Source organism: Vidua macroura, chromosome 7 (genome assembly GCF_024509145.1).
Source record: "Vidua macroura isolate BioBank_ID:100142 chromosome 7, ASM2450914v1, whole genome shotgun sequence".
NCBI lineage: Eukaryota > Metazoa > Chordata > Aves > Passeriformes > Viduidae > Vidua > Vidua macroura.
Genome location: NC_071577.1, coordinates 15,963,500 through 15,981,413, shown reverse-complemented (window position 1 = coordinate 15,981,413; position 17,914 = coordinate 15,963,500). Strand labels below are relative to the sequence as shown.

General features: G+C 41.2%; 1 protein-coding gene across 1 annotated transcript; it reads left to right on the top strand.

The window, feature by feature from the left end:
* The first annotated feature begins 1,650 nt into the window (after window positions 1–1,650).
* CD28 (CD28 molecule) lies at window positions 1,651–11,462 on the top strand. Its single transcript, XM_053982754.1, has 4 exons — window positions 1,651–1,714; window positions 7,871–8,224; window positions 8,478–8,596; window positions 11,316–11,462. Exons 1-4 carry the CDS (start codon window positions 1,660–1,662, stop codon window positions 11,460–11,462), a joined length of 675 nt encoding a protein of 224 aa, XP_053838729.1. The 5' UTR covers window positions 1,651–1,659.
* The last annotated feature ends 6,452 nt before the right edge of the window (window positions 11,463–17,914 follow it).

Sequence of the window (17,914 nt, the reverse complement as noted above, 5' to 3'; positions counted from 1 at the left end):
TAATTCTGTGATGAGGGTAATATGCACTCCTTGTGCATTTCCAGTCCATATCCCAAATACAGAAAGGATCTGATGGCCAAGATGCAGACTGTGTAAGTTGAGTTACCAGAGCCAGAAGATGTTACCAGAGCCAGCAGTGGGTTTTCATCTCTGTAACAGCAATTCAGCAAAAAGGTACTGAATTTTGTAACTTTTTTGAGGGATTATCACGACAAGTTAAGATGAGACTATTTCATTGGTAACTGCAGGTACACTCATATGACTCAAAAAATGTGTCAGGACATTTATCTAGATACCACAAAAGTGGGCTAAGAAAGAGAGAATCTTATCTTTTTTCTCTTTAGTGCTTTTCAATTATTTTGAGGAAATTTCAAAACTTTGAGTATTGAAGGTAACTGACATTAATTATGAAACAAAAAATATTGTTTAAATTTCTAGACTGCAGATAAATATACCAGCTAAAGCTGTTCATAAATTGCATTTGTAATTTCTGATAAAACATGGTCTAAAGGCAACAGATACTAAGGGATATGAAAGAATAGTACATGGTCCTACACCCCTTTCTATAACTGCCCAATTATCTTGAAAGTCTTCCTGCTAAATGCCTTCTTTTTCTCTCAAATAAATCAAAGATAGGGACAGGCATTGATACAGTTAAATATTTCTACTTTGGTGGACCAAAATAAACAGTTAATAATCAGAGCTCCTCACAGTTATAAATGCCATCACCTGGCTCTCACAACATGCTCTTGCAAGGGAGGAGGTGACATTGAGCTTGCAAAGCAAAGGAAGAGAGAGCATTTACCAGATGAGCTGAAGAAAAAACTTTACATAAGGTGGTCTCCATGAAAGCACTGACTAAGCAATGTGCTTGCTGCATGCTGCCTTTACTCCAGATGTTAATTGGATTACAGTTGCACTCATCATAAATTGGGATATTTTTCAAAATGTGAAGGTATTTTGCAAATCACTATTTCCTGCACTACTGGCTCTGCATTCAAGGCAACAAGCAGATGCAGAGAAATGACTATGAACAAACAACTGCCCAAATATGCCAGTGTTCCCAGGGGCTGGGAAAACAGGCAGAAACAACATGTCAGACCAAGAGAGGAAGAGTTCTGCTCCTAGGAGTGAGGAAAGGTGAAGGTTCCTGAGCACACAACTGCCTGAGGGGCCAGGTCTGGCCACCAGGAACTTAGAAACCGGTGTTTTGCATCTCCCATCATGGTGGAACCTGTATACATGTGTATGTACTCTTGGTAAATAAAGAGCACTGCATCTGTGGGGAAGCCCATTCCTCCCTGACAGGAGCAGCCTTGCAGAGCCCCAAACATAACCACTAGTTGCAATACAGGGCTGATAGTCCCTATCTTGAAACGAAGGCTTCCAGCACCTTTCAAGCATTACTGAGCTTTGCAGAAGCAACTTCCTAAGACTAAAATCATCAAACAATTTAACTTCCTGTTCAAGCATTGCCGTTACAGTAGTTTTACTTGGCAGTATATCACGTGGTGCAGAGGAAAGAGGAGAGAAATTATGTAAGCACCAGAGGGTGCAGCCTGGCCACACAGGGAAGGAAAGCAGGTGCTGTGGGGCCCTTGGAGTCACGGCAGTGCCTGCAGGGGGTGGAGACAAGGCAGTGGGCCCACCATTAACACCATGCTCCTGGGGATCCTCGTGGTGCTCTTCTTCATCCCCACTGCTGATGTAACAGGTAATAAAAACCCCCCACATTTCAATCCTTTCCCCCTATTTTTTATCACTTTGAAGGTCTAGCAAAGGCGAGAGGCAGCATGCTGCTAATGGATCAACTTGATATAACCAAGAGGCCAATTTTTCTCCTGCCACAAGTATCCCTCCAAGATGAGACCCAACAGCTTTGTTTTAATTTTTTGACTTCTCTAGATCCATTTGGAAATTGCATGCATAGGTAGAGGGGTGCTTATTTCACCTACCCCCTGGGCTTTACAAGTTCTGCTCACAAGCACCTTTTCTTGGGGGCAGCGGGTCTGAGCAGACCTGGTGCCAGCGCCTGTCTTGGGGCAGACTCTCCACATCCCCAAATCTACTTGTAAAGCTTTAGGTTCCCCCATGGTCTGGCTTGGTGTCATGGGCTCCGGGGTTGAGTGCAACAACATCCTCACAGGATTAGCAAATAAATGCTCAAAAGCAGAGTTGCTTACTGAGCTCAAAGATGGAAGGACGGGACTTGCCAAGTTTCTGATTTTTGCATTGTTTAGTAGTTTACTGATACTTACTAGACATCTGGTTTCTTTCTGAAGATCTTCAGGAAAAAAATCTTTTTGTGATTTTGAAATCCTGAATCTTAGTGAATCTTCCTGACTTCAGTTGTTGCGGCTGAGGGTATTTATCTTTGTGTTGGCTTGCTGATGCAGTGCTCCTATGTTCAGACCTAACACATTTTTCCAATGGGTACATTGAAATGCAAAGCAAGGTGAGGGATGCTGGCTTTTGCTAGGATAATCTTGAGACAGACAATTTTTCAGACTGCTGGTTGTAAACTGCAATTATTGTGTCTTCTCCAAATACCAGCATTTTGTATTTTCCAGGGAAGTTACAGATAGGAATAAAAATCTGGTTTCCAGTACAAAATTTTAAACACAGAGAACACCTTAAAAAGTCACTTTTTCTAGCATGAGAGATGCAATTGAATCTATTTTTTCTTATTTCTACATTATTTTTCTGTAGTTCTTTTCCTCAGTGAAGCCATTGTAGTTTGCATGACATTGTGATATACATTTTTTAAAGAAATCATAGGTTTTTTCTTCCTTGTCCTTTCCCTGTTTATAATTCTGTGTCTGCAATATCATAATTATTTCCACAGCAGGCCCCTGGATTGTCAAAGAAGACACTAATTCCAGGAGGGGATAAGTATCAGTAGTAGGTTAACAGTTCTGAACACATCCATGAGGTGTGAACAGCTTTTAAGCAGTGCTTTTGAATTGCAACAAAATAAATTACAGTGTGTGGTTCTCAGACACAGGTGTTATGCCATGGCTTTATAGACACATATACACCCGCTTTGCATGAAGACCTTGTATTTCTCCAACAGACTCACCAAGATTGTTCCCCTTCTTAAAGAGAAGCACATGAGGTCATTTGCTTCTCAGGGCTCTCATCCTTTCCCCATCTATTTTCTTCACTCTTCATTTTCAAGATGGTTGCTGCTTAGTACGTGGAAAACATTAAGGCAGGTCAAAACCCTGCAGGACTTCCTCAAGGCATGAAGTGCACTATAAGCCTCAGGTACTTTGGTTTGGGAAAATCCACAGAATTCGTCCTGTTGTTAGACTATACCAGTGGCTGCTTCAAGTTGAGTTTAAATCACAGAAAGGGACTTGAAATACTAGTTCAGTCATTTTCCTTTTGCAGAAACACTAATGTTACAAAGTTTCTCCTCCTCCCTTTTGTTGGCTAAATAATTACCTTGCTGTGGACTGTCGGAGAGGCAGCTAGATCAAATGTCTGGTATTTTGTGAAATAAGTAATATAAGGAGGTTCCCACTGCAGTGTACAGCAACTGACCTCATCTTGTTACTATCCACATAACCTTCTGGCTTATGATCTCTGGGGGTAAAAATCAACTTCTAACCTACCAAGATTATCAGAATGCAAAAAAAAGATGGATGAGGCAAGGTTAGCTGACAGTAGGATGACATCAACTAATTATTGTTTTAAAAAAAGAAATCACAAACTGCCAAGAAAAACCCCTGTGCTCACACTGGGTTTGACTAAAGCAAGAGTGTCACCTGGGTTTTCTGGAGTGCTCCTGCAGTACTTGCAGCAAAGCAGGAAAGTTGAGCAGAAAGCAGGTCTGTAAGAGCCAGAAGGAGAGGATCCCCCCAGCTGCCCATCAGACACACAGCTGGGTGGCCTCAAACCAAAGTAAAAGAGAAGGACCCTTGTACCTGGGAAAGACGAGTAAACATAATTGAACAACAAACTAGCAGCAGGAAAACCAAAATAGCTTTGTTTATAACATACCTGTATGCCTTTCTGCCTTTGGCTTAAAAAAATTCCTTTCAGTTTTTTCAGTTAGGTTTTTCCCTATCCCCCCAAGAAGTTAGGTGGGCCATTTCTTTCCTGTGCTTACAGAAATGTCAACTTATTTTAGATACCTTGCTCTGGAAAATAGCTTCTTGAAGTCAGCTGGCATAAAAAAGGAAGAAGAGTACTAAATATTTTAGCAGAATATTTTTTTCCAATAGCTGATAATGATTCATGAAGAGTTCTGGCAAAAAAAAAAAAAAACAACACCTCAAAATAGTTATTTTCCATACTTTGTCAACTCTATTTCACTTTCTTGGCAAATAGAACAAATAAAAACCTTCAATTAAGTTTTGCTTGCATTGGGTTCGATGATCAGAGAGTCAGTATATTAGAGATATTATAGATGGATGGCATTTTGTTTCATGATCCAAAACCCCCTCACATATATTTACAAGAAATGTCCAACACTACAAATAATCCATAAAAAGCTTAACAAGTATTCAGAGGTCTTACACACCATTGCATATAAATCCTAAGATCCTGAGAAGGCTTGCAGCCTGTGAACACTGAGTGAAATGATTTTACATTTTAAAAGTCACTGCTTTTTGAAACTGTAAACAATGATTTTTCATAACTGATATTTTCCTGGCTGGGTAAGGCCAAGATATAGATATTTATTACTACACAGCATAACTGAACACAGCTCTGAAGTGGCAATCATAACCCTACTTAAGGGAATGGAAACACCTCCTAAATGTTTCAGAGTTTTCACCATTTAACAAACCCGAAGTGACAAGTGACACTTATTAGGAAAAAACTATCTCTGTGAAGGCAAAAGCAGCCTCAGCCCATGTTTGCTCAGAATGGGCTAGATCCTACTAAGAATGTAGTCAAATCCTATTCAGATCACCTGGGAAGTGAGGGATGTTAGGCATTACTCTGTCATCCCCATGAAACTAACACACATTTTAGTATGACTGACTTTCTTCAATTCAAAAAAACCTCCAAGTCCAGAGGAGGAGGATGACAGCAGGGCTTGTCCAACATGCCAGTGGGGTAAGTTTGCCTTGCAGCCCAACCAATTCATTTGGTGCTAAAAAGTTCTTCTATAAATGAAAACAAAAATATCTCCTTTAATTTAGATTTGAACTAACAGAGCCAGTTTGTGAAAGTGGATTTAGGTGCTTAGCTTCAATCGTGTTGGAGCTGTCTTCATTTAATGACCCACAAATGAGCTTTTCCCACTACTCAGCCAGTCTCCATCCCAGCATCAGCAGCACGGAGCTAGATTATCAAGCCTAGCCTACAAGACAAGGCAAACAGATTGGATTATAAATACAAGAGGTGAAAATAAGTTGAAGGAATTTATCATTTTAGGTGGGTGTATCAAAAGAGACTGGTTGCCAGTTAGCACTGTGTCATGGCAGGGACATAAATAGTCCTGAGCTGTAGTTAAACAGTGGAGTTCAAGGAATGAAGCGCAGGTCTAAACAGCAGGAATACAGGTTAGCTGATGACAGCAAAAGAGACAGGGGTCTGCAGAAGAGTCTAAATAACATCTGAAGGCATGATGAGGGATGAGATTTTCAGTGTTCTCTGACTTTCCTCTGGCTGCAGAGAAAATATGATCAGGCTGAGCAATAAATATCCATTAGTTTTCTGGAAGTAATTGCAATGAAAACACACAAGCACTTTTTGAAGTGTTATATTTCTGTCTGTTCTGGGACTCTATTTTGATTGTCAGCTCTAAGACATAAAAGGTCTCCCCTGAAGGTGTATTCAGTCCCTGTAACAATCAGGGTTGTAGTAGTGCACAAATACTGTAAAGCAGTAGAATAACATCTCAAGTGAGATGCGTAGAATTCTGCTGTGCTAAAGGTGGAACAATTCTACTGCAGACTTGCAAATTGCCATGTAGGCCAAAGATCAATTTTCTGGCCAACAAAATTATGATCAAATACCTTGTCTAAAGCAGTGGAATCCAAACCTCACCCCTTACTAGAATGCCTTATAAGCCTATGTGAGAGCTTTTGTCGGAAAATGCTGATTCAAGGAAACTGAATTGTTTTGCTGAAATGTCTTCATTTTGATGAAAAGTCACCACAGGCATCACCTTGAGTAAAGACTTGCCTTCTCTGTTCTTACTTAGCCACTCTGTCTTAGGATTCGAAGATCCTTTTCTCTTTCTGCTGGAAAGCCTGGAAATGTTATCCTTCATCCAAAGTTTCACAGTGTTTTGGTTGCCTGGAACATGGAATTTCAGAGCTGTTATGAGCTCTCCTCCACCCTCTCACTAACAATGTTGAGTAAAGGGGTGCAAGGGGGATAGGCTACAATCTTTCTTTGCTAAAGATAGGCAGTAGAACATTCCCTGTCTCACATATACTCCTCTCATTTGAAGCAAGGGCTGGTAAATGAGACTTTCAATGAGAGAATTAACAACTTCAGCAGTTTCACAAGTTCTGCTGGTAACTGGAGAACCTGCTAGCCAAAGGCTGTTTTTACTGCTCACACCCTACCACTAGTCCTTACCATTTCATGCATCTTTTGTATTTACTTTATTCCCGAGACCGCATTCATCCCAAAGGAGTATCCTGCTCAAGGATCACTACTTCATCTTTTTGTGCAGGCATGAATACAGTAAGCATAATTTGGTCCTAAATACTGTTAAAAACAGTTTTAGATACTAATTTTCTGGGCATTCTGGTTCTGGCCTCCTTCCCACTTAATTTCTCTTACTAGCCTTTTTGAAGTCTCGCCACACGGATTAAGTAGAAAGAATCTATGTTTGCAGCACATTTTGAGGACAAGAGGTACACTTGTCATTCTAACAGCCACAGTGATTCTCAGGGATCTGCAATAAACTATCCAGACCTCAAATAAGTTGAGCTTACATAAAGACTTAAGCAGTCATATAAAAGCTTTGGCAAGTCTCTAGCTTAAGAGCCACAACTCCCTTCCTATTACTTAGAGGTCATCATTTGAAAAGAAGGGCCTCATTTGTACAGGATGACTTTTCTTGGAAGAAGTTGTCTTTCTGCATAGTCCTCACTATGTTTCATTGTTTGGCAGATGATAGCACAGAGGTCTACTTGTCAGAAAACATTTCCTGTTTATGTATCAGTCTGGTCAATTAAAATTCAATTATACATTCATGTGACACGCTTTTTTCAGGCTATTCAAGTGCTAAGTGCCAATGCAGTGTCAGATTAGTCAACTCCTGAGTTCTTTGAGAGATTAAGAATCTACTACAGCTGCTGGCTAGAGAAATTACTTATTTTACATTAAAATGATAGCAGTTCATGCTTTTAGTGTTCATTGCCCAAGGTCCAAATCACTGAAATGGTTCAGCAAATCCACCTGCAAACTCTTCAGGAGTCCTTGAATTAAAAAGAAAATATATAAATAATATTATCTTATCTGACTGCAGTGTCAATTCATAGTATTTTCAATACATAATGTTCCCTGGGAAACTGCTGGCTAAGTAAAGGATAGACTTAGATGGCCTTAGGTATACACACATGAACACAGATGCAGACTAGGCTTCTGAGCTCTGATGTTAAATCTTAATCACAGGCCACTGCCTCTGCTAGTGTTCTGACTCTGAAGAAAAACACTCTTGATCTCATAGTTTCCCCTAGAGACTGTGTATTATTTTCATACAGGTGGATTGCTGCAACAATAGCTCCTGTGAGAAACTGCTTCTGCAGTCGGGTGGTTTTGTACTCCCTCGTAGGGAGTGTCCCTCGTAGGGGAGAGGAGATATGGAGAAGAGTTGCATGGGAGGATGTGGGGTTCTGAAGTCTCATACTATATTTTATAAACAAGTGCTCTTCTCACTTTCTCCCCTCCCTTCCAGAAAACAAGATTTTAGTGGCTCAGCATCCTTTGCTCATTGTAGCTAACCAATCTGCAACTCTAGTTTGCAACTACACATACAATGGGACAGGGAAGGAATTTCGAGCTTCGCTACACAAAGGAACAGACAGTTCAGTTGAAGTTTGCTTTATTTCATGGAACACAACCAAAATTAGCAGCAATTCAAATAAAGGATTCAACTGCCAGGGGGATCATGATAAAGACAAAGTCATCTTCAATCTTTGGAACATGAATGCCAACCAAACTGACATCTACTTCTGCAAAATTGAGGTCATGTATCCACCCCCATACGTCTACAATGAGAAGAGCAACGGGACTGTCATTCATGTAAAAGGTAAGCTGAGAAACCTCTGTAGGCCAATATCCTCCCCATACACACTCCCTACATAATGGCTGGAGGCAGTTTGTTTCCTTAAAAACAAAAGTTGGATTGCCTGGTAAAATTACATTCTTGCCATGGACTTCCTGAAGAAGAGAACTTAAAATGATGATTAATAAAAATGACACATTGGAACAAGGAATAAATAAGCAAAGACTGATGTTTTTAATTTCATGTACTTACAGTTTTATTTGCTCTTTCCTTAAAGAGACACTCACTCAAATACAAGAGCCTCAGTCTGCAATTCCTTTGTGGATTCTGGCAACAGTGACTGGAATTCTTGCACTCTACAGTATGCTAATAACTGCAGTTTTTATTAACTATTGGGTAAGAAATTTGTATTTTCCTTTGCTTTGTGTGCTCTAGTAGCTCATTTCTCAGGCCTATACTTGTCATGTTTACCACTAACTCACTGATACCTCTTCAGTACAGGATGACAGTGTTTCTTCATCCCAGCTATGTATGCACACCCATGGTGTGCCCCAAAAGAGCTGAAACACCAGATGCTCTCCGGGTGGGCAGTCAGGCCTCTGCAGTGGGGTCCTACAGCAGATAGCAATGCCATAGTGTTGGCAGTGCCCTGCACACCAGCAATACTGGGACACTTCTACCAATTGAACCTGTCAGGGAAATCTAGAACTACAAGCATTTCTGGCAAAACCCTATGAGACTATACTGACAGGAGCTCACCTACAATAAAACAATCTACAGGGAGCCCTCAGCCCAGGACCATCTGCACTAGTGTCTTGTGCCTATCCAGCAATTCCCTTGAGCAGCCACTATTTCTGGCAGCTTGACTACAAGGGAATAGAAGCACCTGGATCTCAGTAGTCCCTTGTCTGTACATCAACAGTAAGAAAGCTGAAACAGCCTTATGGTTCATAATTTTTGCTTTCTAATCTCTCTGGAGAGTTGACTGGCCCAAGTCACATCCAGTTCTCCTCCTGGTGTGATACTGGGGCAGCAGAAGGACATTTTCCTTGGCAAGTCTTAGGACTGTGATCTCCAGAGCCAATTTACACTACTTACTCCATATGACTCCATTACTCCTGAACATAGGGAACTCACTTCCTTGCACTCTGACTTTCCTCTCTATTTTTGTTGTTAAGTAGCAATTTTCAATACAACAGTTATGAGGTAGCCTGTATAAAGGGTACAAAGTCCCTGCCAGGTTAAATGTTGCATGTATACAGAAAGCCACTGTCACTGCTAGCTGAAGCTTAAGATCTGCTAAGTGTTTCACTTTCTCAATCTGTAGCTATTTCTAATGGAAAACAACCAAAGGGGGCACTGCTGCAGGAAGACGAAAAGGCCAGTTAAGTGGTTCTTCCTTGTACCCTGTTGTAGAGGCTGACTGAGGAGAGCTGAGAGGATTACTCGAGCAGCTGCTGGTGTTACAGTGCTGTGCTGCTGTGGCTGTGCCACAGATGAGATGATACAGCTTCAAATCCATAATTTACAATCTGAACCATTTTCTCTGTGCTATATTCATTTGCTACCTAATGGCTTCACACTTTGCCACTAACATGTCTGCCCCCAGCAAGGGTGACAAGGCTGCATTGCCATGTGTGCTGTTTGCTGCATCATTTTTTTACCTGCTATTATTACTGCTGGTAGTATTCTTCAGATAATATGTATTCTGACTGTGGATATATTTAGAGTGTTGTTGACTGTAAATACAGCTGCCTAGAAGACATTGCGAATTGTAAAAAAAAAAGTCCTAATTGTGGTACTCGACAGACATGGAAAGCCTGATCAGCTCCTGAGAGCAGCTAAAGATTTATCTATTTTCATACAGTTCTGCCTTCTCTGAAGGAAAACTGCTTTCCATTGCAAAAGTAGCAGTCTTTCATCCTGCAACAGCCCAACAATCACTCATGCTAGCAAAATGTCTTTCTCCCATGCAAAACTACCTCCTAGGTGAATTAGAAATCCTGTATTATGGAGATGAACACAGAGATAAAGCTTTGTATCTAATGCTTTACATGCATTGACTGTATTACATGGCTTAAGCAGTATGTAACTTACATTCAACCCTTTGCATATATATAACATTAATATCAAAAAGCTTAAAATATTTCATAGTAACTGCCCCACTCTGCACATACAACATAATTCAGCCATCAGATTTTCTAATGCAAACCTCTCCAATTCCACAGCATCATATGCATGTATACTGCAGCATATGCAACTATTTCTGTACATGCAAAGGAAATTTCAGTAAAAAGGAGATTACGTAAGAGGGTATGATCAGTATTAAGAAAAAAGCATGGAAGCACTTTACTCACCCCTGATCAATAAAGCCTTAAGCTATGTAAAAAACACCAAACGTTTGCACAACCTGCAGCAGTCAGAGGCTGAAATGCTGCTGTAGCCACATATTTCCTCTGTGATTTTAGGCAAATTATTTCACCTGTCTTCTGTTACTCTTATTTCTAAAAGAGCTGATTCTTCACTTGTCTCACAGGGGCATTATAGCAGGAATCCAACAGTGGAAATAAGATTTTTAAGGCCCAGATTAGGAGGCATAAAAAATTAACATCACTCTGGTTCTTTCATTCCCTGAAGGAAGGTTCAGAACAACATATGCATTGTGTCTTACTGCTATAAATAGTAGGAAAACCATGGTCTGGGCTGATTTTTCATGCTCTTATTCTGTTTGAGTTAAGCAAATTTCTCTTTACCTCCTAATAAATGAGGACAGCCTTCACAGCTCAAACTCTGTTGTTTCTGCTGAATCATTCCACAGATGAGAGAGGCAAGATGATGGTGAGAGGCATCAGTTTGTATCCTTGGTGTGTAGCATTCCTTTACCTGAAGAACTAACACTGTTAATCTCTCACCAGAGAAGTTGGAGACTTACTTTCAGGTTGGGCAAATTCCATAGATTATTTGATGAGAACATGTGTTCTAATTCTTTTGTAAATGTATTTAAACCTGAAGCTGCCTTACAAATATGCCTGCTTCCCTGAACAGGGACCTAGGGCCAGAACTGTCAGCAGTTAAAATGAGAGTTTTCACAGTTGTCTTCATCCTTCTCCCACAGCAGAAATCTAAAAAGCATATGTACCATCAGAGCGACTACATGAACATGACTCCCCGGCACCCACCGTACCAGAAGAACAAGAACAAGGGTTACCCATCCTATGCACCAACACGAGACTACACCGCCTATCGGTCCTGGCAGCCCTGATCCCACCAGGAGCCTTGTGTGCTTCTGGGCAGACACTTGCTCTGGGGCATGGAAGGACAGCCTCTCATTTTCTCATTGTGTTTGTTGCCATTGATTACAGACACCTACACCATAGCAAGTATTAACTAAACTTTGATCTACTAAAAGAAAATCCAGACCAACAAACCAATATAAAAAGGGGGGGGGGGTGGAAGGGGGGAAGTAAAAAAAGAATTTTTCTCCATGATGGCTGAAAATGAGGCCCAGCTTGTGTTGAGGGTTGTCAGTGGATCAGATGGAAAGATGGCATCAGACCTCAGAGCTGGTTTCTTTCTAACACTTGCGGTTTTGCTCAGCTGCTGGAAGAAGCAGAACTTCTGATCTTTTCCAGTAACTACTACCTTAGATTTAACCCTTAATTTTCTTCCCTGTACATGTAAGCCTCCGATTGTTGCTGTTAAACCTGGCAAAGTGTAAAAAATAACCTTTTTTCTCTGTAAGACAAAGACACAGTTTGAAGTTCAAAACATATGCTTAAAAGAAAGAGGAAAAGGTCAGCTTAGAAGGCATCCAAGCTATTACACTATGGAGCAAATGATCTGCCAGGACAAATCAAGCTAATAGAAAACTAGTAAACCTTCAACATGTAAGTCCTTAGGCTGGACACTTTGTAAATGTTCATAAGGCCATCTGCAGTCATGACCCAGCAACTCCACAGACAGAAAAAGCAAGCAACCTGAAGACAAAATCAAGACAAGTGGGAGAAGAAGAAATATGTCTTCATCATGAACAGCCCCATTTCTTTTTTGTTTGCCTTCTCCATCAAGGGAATGCAAAGTCATATATGAAGCATTAGAAGCAGAGAGCTCAGATTTTGAGAAGATTTTTACTTTTATTTTTGAATTTGAGAATTCAGAATGTATTCTCCTGAGTCCTCCTGAAAATTCATGCACATCTTCTGGCACCTAGGTTGTACCAGAGCTCTTTCAAAAATCTGGGTCGACTTATGAGCAACTAAAGACACTTAAATTTGTTTGCTGTAAGTGTCTGGTTTTTGGGGTGTGAGAGGATTCTTTATTCTCAGCATTGTAAATTGGATATGCAAGTTCTCAGGCATCTGCAGGATCTGTTCTGGACACTTTGAGGAACTTCGCGTTATCTGGTGTCAGAACCCAGGACATCCCTCTGGCTGCCCTGGCTGTCTTGAGACCCTGGTAGGGGGCTCGGAGACCTTGGCATGAAGTCAAAAACACCTGTGGCTTTGATTTTAGCCCGAGGGAAAAACTGCCAACTTTGTATGAGGGTTTGAATAGTGTGGTAGTTAAATTAACACAGGGTGAAAAAGTAGAATTTTGGGGCTTTTTAGGATGGGGTTCAAGGGGACAAGAGTGAGGGATTTGGGCATGTCTTGACCTTTTTCTCCTTCTTTTTGTCCTCCATGTCTTGCTGTGATGGTGACACTTTTCTGTTGGTTTAAGGTAGAGACACGCTGTCTAACATAAATGATAGATATTGGCATGTTATTGTAAACATAGCACACGTAGTTTTTAGTATAAAATATAAACACCGCCCTGAAGGGCAGACAGAACACCATGGAATACTTGCTAGACAGAGCTCAGCAGGTCAGAGAAATAATGTTATAGAGAAGAGAAAATAAACAACCTTGAGAAGCCGACCCTACACATTCAGGCTTCTTCTTTGGCTGCACGGGCTGGGAAACAAGGACTTTTACACTCTTGGGGTCACCTCAACACCCGGACCCCAAGAATCTGGAAGTAACTTTTCTCTCTAAAGATATTTTTCAGGGCTGTTCCATGCCAGTGTAGGACAAAGCCTTTAGCAAAACATGATCCATTCTTTCAATCTAGTATATTTACAATAACAGGACATCCTAAATTGTAAATGGGGTTGCCTTGGCATAAAATCCCTGCTCATACTGAGGAGACAATGTTTATTTTATAAAGACTACTGAATAAACAATTAAAAAAAACCCCCAAACTATATTCCTACCTTGAAATAAAATTTGGATTGTACAACATTTAATTTCCTTCAAACTGGGACAAAAATAGAGATGTGGAAGCATAACAACAATCTGCTTTGATGTCTTAAGCCAAGAAAACAACTTTGGCACTTCCAAATTGGAAGTTTCATTTGAGTTTGTTGACTGGGCCCCAGACCTTCAACTCTGAGTCTTTTATCACCATGAACCATGTTCCTGGAGGGTGCTGTGCCACCTCTGAGCAGCAGTAAGGTGCCCCTGTCACAGCCAGGGACAGCAGAGCCCTGATGGCAGTGGTAAACAAGGCCCAAGAGGCAGTGCTGGCCTTGGGCATGAGAATCCAGTCATGGACCCGACAGATCCTAAGAGCCTTGGACTAGTTCAGGTCAGCAAACTCAAAAGCTTATGACTTAACTGAAGAACTTCAAAACAAAGTCTTACTTATTTCTTCTCCTTTCCCCTCACCACATGCACAAACACTCCAACACTAACATTTTTCCACATACAGTTTTTACTCTCTTTTCCTGAAAAGCCCTCGCTGCACCTTTGTACTGCAGCTGAGGTAGCTCTGTGCACAGAGCAGAGGGGAGGAAGCCAGGCAGAACACATGGGCATTGCAGCATGGTCCCAGCCTGGCCCTCCTTGCTGGCACTGACAGTGGGATGCTAATGCCTTGCCACGTCCCTCCTTACTTGGAGGGGAGATATGAATGAACCTGTGCTGGGGCACCCAGCCAATCCCAGCAGAGAGCAGCAGGCTGAGCAAAGCTCTCTGTCAGGGTATGGCACTGTCTCACCAATTTCCAGGCTGTCACTGTGTGACACAATGACACAATGACATGTATGATCACATGTGCTGTGGAAAACCACAACTTACAGTGCAAGCATAAGGTGAGATGGCAAATGTGTATCAAACCCACGAAACAGAAGAGATGTTCTTTGTGAAAACTGCATATATACATATTTAGGTATAGATGCATCTATTTCATTGCATCTATATTCCCTAGAGTTTTATTATACTTTTTGCAATCTCTTTTTAAAATTATTAAATAGATACAGTAAATTAAATCTCGAATGAATGTATTAGGCCTGAGGCTAGTCAGAGGAAAGTATTGCTTTCTAAAGCAAATATTGGTATAATTTGCTTTCCTTCCCCTAACACTTTTGTACTTTCCATATTTAAAATATACTGGTAGCTCCCAGAACATGATACTGGAAAGTAAGACCTGGAACATCAGCAACAAGTATTAATTCATTCAACTGACCAAAAAGGAAGGGGGATACAGAGAAATATCCTAAAATGAAAAAATGAGGAGAATCAGGACATGAGAAGTCCCAGCATTGTATTAAAATGGACATTGCTGTTATATTAAAGCTCTATAGGGACATAGCAGACTGTTGGAGATGGGATACCAGTAAATTCATTTTATCCACCATTGTAATGGACTAAAATAAAGTGTTTGCAGAGAAGCAAGCCAGTTATGCCTGGAGTCTGCATATGTGGATCAGCATATTCGACAAGCAGCAATCCTAATTTATTCCATCTGGTTTTAGGCAATATATAACATGCCAGGACAGTCCTGTCCCTCCCTGGCCCTGCCTTCGGGGTCTATATGCTGTTTATGGGATGATGTAAAAAGAAACCTCCCTCTGCTGCAGCTCTGAACTTGGAAACTGTCCCTCATGGAGGGCAGAGGTAAATCAGTAGGGTTTTCTGCCTTACACACAGGTTTTAACTCAAATGCAAATATAATCCTGCCAAAGACTGATTTAATTTTTCATCCTCCTTTCCCCCACTTTTGGGTCTCAGTGTCAAATGAACATCTGATCTGTAGTCATCACATCTGAACAGCAATCAACATATGTTGCAAGGGGTCAACCAAGGGTTGTGCAGCTCCAGCCCCCTGAATGCTGATTCCTGTTCTGCACGTCTCCAGCACAGCACAACACACAGCACAGCCTGGCTCTTCTTTGCTTCCAGGAACCAAAGCCCTAGAAAACGAATGCCGAAGAGGTAGCTCGTGTTATCTCTGCAGTCTTGAACATTCCCCATTGAGGTGGTCAGGCTTACTAAAGCCAAAAGTCTTGGATGTTCCTTCTAGTCTGAATAGTCCAAATTCCAATATCATCCTCCTGTATAACATTTTTTCCAAAATGCCTCTTATTTCTTCTGTAGCTATCTGCATCTCTGCCAAACAATATCATATCTTCCTTCTTTGTGCATCATCTTTTCCCTTTTGTTGCTATTCCAGACTCAGCAGTTCAGGAATCCATCCTACTTGTTTATCTCTAACAGCATTGTGCAGCCTTCCACATGTACTCCTTCCTGACTGGTTACTTGCTTCACAAAGACTGTCTTGTATGCCACATTCCTCCTCAGCTTGGGGTAGGGAGTTGCCATAGGAGATTGAAGCCATGTGGTGATTGGATAGGTACACGTTTTCTCTTTGAAGGATTTGGGGGTCTTTCATGCCTTTGATTTTTCCCATCATCTTCAGATTTTCAGTTGTGCCAAACAGCCACATGGGGATCCCACACACCACATGCTTCCCATGGTGCATTTAATTTCTGTACATTTCATTTCCTGTGCGTAGCAGTCTCTTGGCTATTGCCAAGTTCATTATGCCTGCAGACATGCTCTGACAGCAGAAGCAACTTTGGCTACTGATGGTATGTTTGACTAATAAAAACATGGTACAAAAAGCTTGAGTTTTAAGAGCACACAGGCAAAGGCTTCGGTGCTAAAGATCAACTCTTTCCACTTTCAGCAAGGCTTTGCTGTGTGACTGGAAAATGCGTTATGCAAGATGAATCACACGCCAAGACATAATTTTGTTAGTCACTCATACTAACCAGAAAACAGGTTAGGGTGATGAGAACAGGATCAGCTTTGTTAAGGTCCAGTAAAGATTGGGAAAAGCTGAAAACAGCACTAAGCAGTAATTTGTAGCCAAAGTCAGTGTCTTTAAGTGGCTGTGAGAGGGAAACAAGCTGCCTATCTTGATGCAAATGGACTGTTCTTCCCAATTAGGTGCTTTTGTTAGAGCATCACATTACAGTATGCTACTATTCCAGCCTCAAGGGCATGAAGATAGTATGATGTGGCCAATTTGGCTGACAAAGTATTAGGAGGCTGCCAATTTCATATTAACCCATTTGCAAAGAAACAAAAAGTTGAATGATCTCCACTTCATGGTGGGTTTTTTGTTTGTTGGTTTGCTTTTTTCTTTTTCTTACCAGATCTTCAGAATTAAGGCACTGGTTCTTACTTCCTGCTGCTCCTGCTGCTGCTGCTGCTGTTGTTTTATTAAAAACTAAATATAACTTTAGGTCACATAAACTTACCAAGAGTTCTTCAGTTTCATTCATCTGACCATTGAAATGATGAGGAATTTTCAAATGCCACAGTTTTCATAGCTATTGTATCATTATGTGTCTACACCATTCCTTTTCCTCATTGTTTTCTTATTCCTTCAAGGGAACTATTCTGGATTGGTTGAAATGTTCTCATGGGTTGGAACAAATCTAGTTTTTCAGACAGGAAAGATTACTACCTAAGCAGCAAAATCAAAGATGCAAGCAAGCAATTAGTAACAGTTCTATGGAAATTAATGTAGTGGTTTCAATCTGGTAGGAGGATCAAATAGACAAAATTTTTGTAATATCCTTTTCCTCTAAAATAAAGAAGCTTAAGAAATTATATACTAAAGTACCTGAAAAGACAAGCGATCAGGTTGCAAAATTAAGAAATCAAAGGCAGGAAATGCCAGAAGGAAGCCTCCCTTCTGCCCCCTCGTGTGACCGGAGTGGCTCTTTAACTACGCTGCATTTCCCCCGGCTAAGGCGAGCCCGTGCTGAGCGGGGCCGGCCCCGCTCCCTCGCAGCGCTGCAGGAAAGCTCCGGGTAGGGCCAGAGCGGGCGCTCAGCGGGCGACTGGTTCCGAGAGCAGCTCAAGCCCTTCATGGAGGGCTGCAGCAGGGCACAACTAGCAACCAGGCTATCTTAGATAATAGCTAAATTAGTGCCCGACAGCCTCCTCGGTGCCCCATTAAATTAGATCACTGTGTCGTGAGTCAGAATGAACTAAGTTTCCTGCTATGCTCGCTGCCTGTGACAGCCCTTGGGCTATTTTAATCTTCAAACACCAGTGGTCAAGATGAGAGCTGATTTATTTTTTTTCCTCATGAAAATGATTAAGTAGACTGCTCACATTTCTTCATGGGCTTCTTAATGTTCCCCAGACAAATCAAAACTGGCTGCAGAAAGGAAATAGTTTCTCGGTTTGCGTAGCTCATCAGCTCCTGATACTTAATGACGGAGTTTGAGGACCAGGGTGGAATGACGCCTTTGGGAGCATTATCCCCTCCTTGTATCTCTTTCTCTTATTAGCTGATTGTTGAAGTAATGCCAATGTTTTATCTTAACAACAAAAAAAGTATAAGGCTATGAAGATACAGAACTGGAGAGCAGGGGAA